The 9,395-nt window shown below is 46.7% G+C and overlaps 1 protein-coding gene across 5 annotated transcripts in view; it reads right to left on the bottom strand.

The window, feature by feature from the left end:
- The window catches only part of WAPL (WAPL cohesin release factor), a 250,583-nt gene that overhangs the window by 190,199 nt on the left and 50,989 nt on the right, over positions 1 to 9,395 (bottom strand). For all 5 annotated transcript variants that reach the window (XM_063958820.1, XM_063958819.1, XM_063958817.1 and 2 more), the window contains one exon: positions 94 to 1,170. In XM_063958820.1, the coding sequence (XP_063814890.1) occupies positions 94 to 1,170 (1,077 nt within the window). The remainder of the gene's footprint in view (positions 1 to 93; positions 1,171 to 9,395) is intronic.

Here is a 9,395-nt window from a genome sequence, read left to right on the forward strand (position 1 = left end):
GCATTTTGATTTCAATAAGTCTAGACATACCAAGTTATAACATGTTAAACAAACCATATATCCCAAAACTGTATTCCAGTAATCAATACTTACCCATGTTATTTGTAGACTGAATATTTTGCACATTTGTAGCAACTCCTGATCTTAGTGCACTGGACTCTGATGAGGCTGTGGTACACTTAGCTTTCTTCTGTGCTTTTCTCTCTTTTTGATGCCAGTCATCTTCATCTTCGTCGTCACTTTCACTCAAGTCATCAAATCCAAAATATTTAATTCTATAACTTGACTGTCCAAATGGTTTAGAACCACCATCCTCACCAATTCCTTCTTGGTCATCAAACCCAAAAAACTCCAATTTGGCATCTTTTTTAGATTTAGTATTGCCAGGGCGAAACCTTGTGGTTGTTTTCGCTGTTGCAAGATCAGCTTTCTTTCGGAGACGCCCTGCTTCTCCTATATCTGTAGACTGATTTGTAGCAAACTCATCTATACTTCGGTCCATGCCATCCTGTATGGTAACATTACAGACGGATAAACAAGATGGATGAAGAACAGTGTAATCCCTAGTCCGTCCAGTGGTTCTGGTGCCACTGCTTTTATTCATGGTGTTTCCCTTTTCTGTTGTACTGTTAGACTTGGATGATGTATAACTTGAGCCATCTAAAACTTTGTCAAAGTTTAAAGAACCCTGCGTAGATTTTGCTTTAGTAGACCTACAGTATGTCCTACAATTACTGAGTTTAACTCCACCTTGGAGAACATCCTCACTCATTTGCTCCTCTAGGCTGTCCATTTGTTCCTTAGTGAGGATGAGACTGTCATCTTCAAGTTTGGGTTCGGAAGGACTGCTTCCTTCTAGACTGAAGTCAAGGTCTGGAATTTCAGAATCTTCTGGATTCATCTCGTCCCAGTCATACAGTACCAGATTTTGCACGCTTCTGGTCTGGTCATCTTGTACTGGAGAATCCAGCCTCTTTACAGTGTCAAACTCCCAGTCATCTGTCTCTGTGGTGAAATCAGAAATGAATGGTTCCACATGCTTCTTGCTGCTATTACAAGATTTTGTGGAAAAACCAAAGTGTAATGTGTCAACAGATTTTTTGCTGTCGTTATCTGTCTTCTTTGGAGCAATGAAACTATTTTTGTCCTCTATAAGATTCTGCACATTACCTATCAAAACAAAGTAGAAAAAAACAATTTTACAACCATGTTTACACAAACTTATAACCATTTAAAGTTTCAATTTAGTTCATTAATAAATGTTACTAATTCAATAAAAAAGCTTTGGTTAAAGCTGAGAAAATACTCCGTGATTTGACAACGGGAAAAGCTCATCTTTCACCAGAACTGGTTTACTTTACAAAATTATTATATTTTAATTTCTCTTTATGCCTACAAATTTCTTAATATACCGTGAGATTAGAAATCGCCATTTTACATAACACATAAAATAATCTACCACTAGAAGCCTCGTCGCTTTTTAGGTCACTGAAGTAGCAAGCCAGCAATAGGAGGCAGACTGGTATCATCTACAAGGGAATCTCTCTAATTCTCCAACGAGGCAACAACCATCAGCATCTGTCAGTCAGACAGAAGGATGCCAGGACACAGAATCATGGGCATGTCAGAACCTAAAAAACCTGACTCCACTGGAACACATAGAGCAGGTTTAAACAGCTGCACAAGGTGCTAATATGGTAAAAAAAAATTGGAATATAATGTATGTGCCAATAATAAGGTATCTGCTATGGCAGTGGTTCTCAAATTGTGTGCCTAGGCACCCTGATGAAGTACTTGCAGGGGTGCCCTGAGTTGGTGGTTCAGGACAAATTCAAAGTATTTATGGTCAGTGTATTAGGCAAAAACCAGTGCTGGGGCATGCCAGTCATAATCTATGTGAACAAATAGAAGTGAATCTTGTCCCTCTCCACATAAATGAACCCAAGGATGACATAAACACACAATTTAATGAATAATGTTTGTTTTTTCTAAAGTTCTCAATAAGAAACGTTTGGCCTAATGGTGCCGTGACATTTTTTTTATACTCTACAGTGCGGTGACTCAAAAAAGTTTGAGAACCACTGTGCTATGGTATGCAACTTAAAAGTATACACAAAGGGCCTAAATCAGATGTATGTAAACCCGATGGTTACATGCATGTCCGATGTTAAGCAATCTGTACTGTGCAGAGCTATTTCTGCAACGACAATCTCAGTGTTCTCTGCATTTGGGGACAGGGTGGCAACGCTCAGTTTCAGAAAATAAGATTTTACTTACCGGTAAATCTATTTCTCGTAGTCCGTAGTGGATGCTGGGGACTCCGTAAGGACCATGGGGAATAGACGGGCTCCGCAGGAGACATGGGCACTTTAAGAAAGAATTTAGATTCTGGTTTGCTCTGGCTCCTCCCTCTATGTCCCTCCTCCAGACCTCAGTTAGAGAAACTGTGCCCGGAAGAGCTGACAGTACAAGGAAAGGATTTGGGGAATCCAGGGTAAGACTCATACCAGCCACACCAATCACACCGTATAACTTGTGATAACTGGTTTAAGTTAACAGTATGAACAATCACAGAGCATCAGATAAACTCTGATGCAACTATAACATAACCCTTATTTAAGCAATAACTATATACAAGCATTGCAGAAGAAGTCCGCACTTGGGACGGGCGCCCAGCATCCACTACGGACTACGAGAAATAGATTTACCGGTAAGTAAAATCTTATTTTCTCCAACGTCCTAGTGGATGCTGGGGACTCCGTAAGGACCATGGGGATTATACCAAAGCTCCCAAACGGGCGGGAGAGTGCGGATGACTCTGCAGCACCGAATGAGCAAACACAAGGTCCTCCTCAGCCAGGGTATCAAACTTGTAGAACTTTGCAAAGGTGTTTGAACCTGACCAAGTAGCCGCTCAGCAAAGCTGTAATGCCAAAACCCCTCGGGCAGCCGCCCAAGAAGAGCCCACCTTCCTTGTGGAATGGGCTTTTACTGATTTAGGCAGCGGCAACCCAGCCGCAGAATTAGCCTGCTGAATCGTGTTACAGATCTAGCGAGCAATAGTTTGCTTTGAAGCAGGCGCCCCAAGCTTGTTGGAAGCATACAGGATAAAATAAGAATTTACTTACCGATAATTCTATTTCTCGGAGTCCGTAGTGGATGCTGGGGTTCCTGAAAGGACCATGGGGAATAGCGGCTCCGCAGGAGACAGGGCACAAAAGTAAAGCTTTTACAGGTCAGGTGGTGTGTACTGGCTCCTCCCCCTATGACCCTCCTCCAGACTCCAGTTAGGTACTGTGCCCGGACGAGCGTACACAATAAGGGAGGATTTTGAATCCCGGGTAAGACTCATACCAGCCACACCAATCACACCGTACAACTTGTGATCTAAACCCAGTTAACAGTATGATAACAGAGGAGCCTCTGAAAGATGGCTTCCTAAACAATAACCCGAATTAGTTAACAATAACTATGTACAAGTATTGCAGATAATCCGCACTTGGGATGGGCGCCCAGCATCCACTACGGACTCCGAGAAATAGAATTATCGGTAAATTCTTATTTTCTCTATCGTCCTAAGTGGATGCTGGGGTTCCTGAAAGGACCATGGGGATTATACCAAAGCTCCCAAACGGGCGGGAGAGTGCGGATGACTCTGCAGCACCGAATGAGAGAACTCCAGGTCCTCCTTTGCCAGGGTATCAAATTTGTAAAAATTTACAAACGTGTTCTCCCCTGACCACGTAGCTGCTCGGCAGAGTTGTAATGCCGAGACCCCTCGGGCAGGCGCCCAAGATGAGCCCACCTTCCTTGCGGAATGGGCCTTAACAGATTTAGGCTGTGGCAGGCCTGCCACAGAATGTACAAGTTGAATTTTGTTACAAATCCAACGAGCAATCGACTGCTTAGAAGCAGGTGCACCCAACTTGTTGGGTGCATACAGTATAAACAGCGAGTCAGATTTTCTGACTCCAGCCGTCCTTTAAATGTATATTTTTTAAGGCTCTGACAACGTCCAACAACTTGGAGTCCTTCAAGTCGTCTGTAGCCGCAGGCACTACAATAGGCTGGTTCAGGTGAAACGCTGATACCACCTTAGGGAGAAAATGCGGACGCGTCCGCAGCTCTGCCCTATGTCGAATGGAAAATTAAATAAGGGCTTTTATAAAACAAAGCCGCCAGTTCAGATACTCTCCCGGCCGAAGCCAGGGCCAGTAACATAGTCACTTTCCATGTGAGATATTTCAAATCCACATTCTTTAGTGGTTCAAACCAATTGGATTTGAGGAAATCTAAAACTACATTTAGATCCCACGGTGCCACCTTAGGCACCACAGGAGGCTGTATATGCAGTACTCCTTTGATAAAATCTGGACCTCAGGGACTGAGGCCAATTCTTTTTGGAAGAATATTGATAGGGCCGAAATTTGAACCTTAATAGATCCCAATTTGAGACCCATAGACAATCCTGATTGCAGGAAATGTAGGAAAACGACCCAGTTGAAATTCCTCCATCGGAGCACTCCGCTGCTCGCACCACGCAACATATTTTCGCCAAATACGGCGATAATGCTTCGCGGTGACTTCCTTCCTTGCCTTTATCAAGGTAGGAATGACTTCTTCCGGAATGCCTTTTCCTTTTAGGATCTGGCATTCAAACGCCATGCCGTCAAACGCAGCCGCGGTAAGTCTTGAAAAAGACAAGGACCCTGCTGAAGCAGGTCCCTTCTCAGAAGTAGAGGCCACGGATCGTCCGTGACCATCTCTTGAAGTTCCGGGTACCAAGTCCTTCTTGGCCAATCCGGAGCCACTAGTCTTACTCCTCTTTGCCGTATAATCCTCAATACCTTTGGTATGAGAGGCAGAGGAGGAAACACATATACCGACTGGTACACCCAAGGTGTTACCAGCGCGTCCACAGCTATTGCCTGCGGATCTCTTGACCTGGCGCAATACCTGTCCAGTGTTTTGTTGAGGCGAGACGCCATCATGTCCACCATTGGTTTTACCCAACGGTTTAATAGCATGTGGAAAACTTCTGGATGAAGTCCCCACTCTCCCGGGTGAAGGTCGTGTCTGCTGAGGAAGTCTGCTTCCCAGTTGTCCACGCCCGGGATGAATACTGCTGACAGTGCTATCACGTGATTCTCCGCCCAGCGAAGGATCCTGGCAGCTTCTGCCATTGCCCTCCTGCTTCTTGTGCCGCCCTGTCTGTTTACATGGGCGACTGCCGTGATGTTGTCCGACTGGATCAACACCGGTCTTCCTTGAAGCAGAGGTTCCGCCTGGCTTAGAGCATTGTAGATTGCTCTTAGTTCCAGAATGCTTATGTGAAGAGACTTTTTCAGGCTCGACCACACTCCCTGGAAATTTCTTCCCTGTGTGACTGCTCCCCAGCCTCTCAGGCTGGCATCCGTGGTCACCAGGATCCAATCCTGCATGCCGAATCTGCGGCCCTCCAATAGATGAGCCTCCTGCAACCACCACAGAAGGGATACCCTTGTCCTCGGCGACAGGGTTATCCGCAGGTGCATCTGAAGATGCGACCCTGACCATTTGTCCAACAGATCCCTTTGCATGGAATCTGCCGAAAGGGATTGCTTCGTAAGAAGCTACCATTTTTTCCCAGGACTCTTGTGCATTGATGTACAGACACCTTTCCTGGTTTTAGGAGGTTCCTGACCAGGTCAGATAACTCCTTGGCTTTTTCTTCGGGAAGAAAAACCTTTTTCTGAACTGTGTCCAGAATCATCCCCAGGAACAGCAGACGAGTTGTCGGCATTAATTGGGATTTTGGAATATTCAGAATCCATCCGTGCTGCTTTAGCACCTCTTGAGATAGTGCTAAACCCATCTCTAGCTGTTCTCTGGACCTTGCCCTTATTAGGAGATCGTCCAAGTATGGGATAATTAATACGCCTTTTCTTCGAAGAAGAAATATTATCTCGGCCATTACCTTTGTAAAGACCCGAGGTGCCGTGGACAAACCAAACGGCAGCGTCTGAAACTGATAGTGACAGTTTTGTACAACGAACCTGAGGTACCCCTGGTGTGAGGGGTAATTGGAACGTGGAGATACGCATCCTTGATGCCCAAGGATACCATAAAGTCCCCTTCTTCCAGGTTCGCTATCACTGCTCTGAGTGACTCCATCTTGAACTTGAACTTCTTTATGTACAGGTTCAAGGACTTCAGATTTAGAATAGGCCTTACCGAGCCATCCGGCTTCGGTACCACAAAAAGAGTGGAATAATACCCCTTCCCTTGTTGTAGAAGAGGTACCTTGACTATCACCTGCTGAGAATACAGCTTGTGAATGGCTTCCAAAACCGTCTCCCTTTCGGAGGGGGACGTTGGTAAAGCAGACTTCAGGAAACGGCGAGGTGGCTCTGTCTCTAATTTCAACCTGTACCCCTGAGATATTATCTGCAGGATCCAGGGGTTTACCTGCGAGTGAGCCCACTGCGCGCTGTAATTCTTGAGACGACCGCCTACCGCCCCCGAGTCCGCATGCGAAGCCCCAGCGTCATGCTGAGGCTTTTGTAGAAGCCGGGGAGGGCTTCTGTTCCTGGGAAGGAGCTGCCTGTTGCTGTCTCTTCCCTCGTCCTCTGCCTCGTGGCAGATATGAATAGCCCTTTGCTCTCTTATTTTTAAAGGTACGAAAGGGCTGCGGTTGAAAGGTCGGTGCCTTTTTCTGTTGGGGAGTGACTTGAGGTAGAAAGGTGGATTTCCCGGCCGTAGCCGTGGCCACCAAATCCGATAGACCGACCCCAAATAACTCCTCTACGCATCGCCTGTCCACTGTCGTGTCCATAAAGCTCTTCTGGCCGAAATGGACATAGCACTTACCCGTGATGCCAGTGTGCAGATATCTCTCTGTGCATCACGCATATAAAGAAATGCATCCTTTATTTGTTCTAACGACAGTAAAATATTGTCCCTGTCCAGGGTATCAATATTTTCGATCAGGGACTCTGACCAAACTACCCCAGCACTGCACATCCAGGCAGTCGCAATAGCTGGTCGTAGTATAACACCTGCATGTGTGTATATACCTTTTTGGATATTTTCCATCCTCCTATCTGATGGATCTTTAAGTGCGGCCGTCTCAGGAGAGGGTAACGCCACTTGTTTTGATAAGCGTGTTAGCGCTTTGTCCACCCTAGGAGGTGTTTCCCAGCGCTCCCTAACCTCTGGCGGGAAAGGGTATAAAGCCAATAACTTCTTTGAAATTAGCAGTTTTTTATCGGGGCACCCCACGCTTCATCACACACGTCATTTAATTCTTCTGATTCGGTAAAAACTACTGGTAGTTTTTTCACACCCCACATAATACCCTGTTTAGTGGTACCTGTAGTATCAGCTAAATGTAACATCTCCTTTATTGCCAAAATCATATAACGTGTGGCCCTACTGGAAAATACGGTTGATTCGTCACCTTCACCACCGGAATCAGTGCCTGTGTCTGGGTCTGTGTCGACCGACTGAGGCAAAGGGCGTTTTACAGCCCCTGACGGTGTTTGAGGCGCCTGGACAGGCACTAATTGAGTGTCCGGCCGCCTCATGTCGGCAAACGACTGCTTAAGCGAGTTGACGCTATCCCGTAATTCGACAAATAAAGGCATCCATTCTGGTGTCGACCCCCTAGGAGGTGACATCCTCATATTTGGCAATTGCTCCGCCTCCACACCAATAACGTCCTCATACATGTCGACACACACGTACCGACACACAGCAGACACACAGGGAATGCTCTATACGAAGACAGGACCCACTAGCCCTTTGGGGAGACAGAGGGAGAGTCTGCCAGCACACACCAAAAAACGCTATATATGACAGGGATAGCCTTATGATTAAGTGCTCCCTTATAGCTGCTTTTATATTAATATATTGCCATTTATTTTGCCCCCCCTCTCTGTTATACCCTGTTTCTGTAGTGCAGTGCAGGGGAGAGACCTGGGAGCCTTCCTGACCAGCGGAGCTGTGACAGAAAATGGCGCCGTGTGCTGAGGAGATAGGCCCCGCCCCTTTTTCGGTGGGCTCGTCTCCCGCTATTTAGTACATTTAGGCAGGGGTAAATATCTCCATATAGCCTCTGGGGCTATATGTGAGGTATTTTTAGCCTTTTTAAAGGTTTTCATTTGCCTCCCAGGGCGCCCCCCCCCCAGCGCCCTGCACCCTCAGTGACTGCCGTGTGAAGTGTGCTGAGAGGAAAATGGCGCACAGCTGCAGTGCTGTGCGCTACCTTAAGAAGACTGCAGGAGTCTTCAGCCGCCGATTCTGGACCTCTTCTTGCTTCAGCATCTGCGAGGGGGCCGGCGGCGTGGCTCCGGTGACCATCCAGGCTGTACCTGTGATCGTCCCTCTGGAGCTTCATGTCCAGTAGCCAAGAAGCCAATCCATCCTGCACGCAGGTGAGTTCACTTCTTCTCCCCTCTGTCCCTCGTTGCAGTGATCCTGTTGCCAGCAGGAATCACTGTAAAATAAAAAACCTAAGCTAAACTCTCTAAGCAGCTCTTTATGAGAGCCACCTAGAATTGCACCCTTCTCGGCCAGGCACAAAAATCTAACTGGAGTCTGGAGGAGGGTCATAGGGGGAGGAGCCAGTACACACCACCTGACCTGTAAAAGCTTTACTTTTGTGCCCTGTCTCCTGCGGAGCCGCTATTCCCCATGGTCCTTTCAGGAACCCCAGCATCCACTTAGGACGATAGAGAAACAAAGATTCTGTTTTCCTTACTTTAGCCGTTCTGGCTACATAAACCTTCAAAGCCCCGACTACATCCAGTGACTCGGAATCCTCCAAGTCAGTAGTAGCCACAGGCACAATAGGTTGGTTCATATGAAACAATGAAACCACTTTCGGCAGAAATTGTGGGCGATCCGCAATTCTGCTCTATCCGCATGGAAAACCAGATAAGGGCTTTTATGTGACAAAGCCGCCAATTCTGACACACGCCTAGCCGAAGCCAAGGCTAATAGCATGACCACCTTCCACGTGAGATATTTTACTTCCACCGTTTTGAGTGGTTCAAACCAGTGTGATTTCAGGAAACTCCACACCACGTTAAGATCCCAAGGTGCCACTGGAGGCACAAAAGGGGGCTGAATATGCAGCACTCCCTTTACAAACGTCTGAACTTCAGGCAGAGAAGCCAGTTCTTTTTGAAAGAAAATGGATAAGGCCGAAATCTGAACCTTAATGGAACCCAATTTAAGGCCCTCCCGACTGTCACTCCCGACTGTAGGAAGTGAAGGAAAAGGCCCAGCTGGAATTCCTCCGTAGGGGCATTCCTGGCCTCACACCAAGCCACATATTTTCGTCATATACGGTGATAATGTTGAGCCGTCACATCCTTCCTAGCCTCTATCAGCATAGGAATGACCTCATCCGG

This window comes from Pseudophryne corroboree, chromosome 3, assembly GCF_028390025.1.
Source record: "Pseudophryne corroboree isolate aPseCor3 chromosome 3, aPseCor3.hap2, whole genome shotgun sequence".
Taxonomy (NCBI): domain Eukaryota; kingdom Metazoa; phylum Chordata; class Amphibia; order Anura; family Myobatrachidae; genus Pseudophryne; species Pseudophryne corroboree.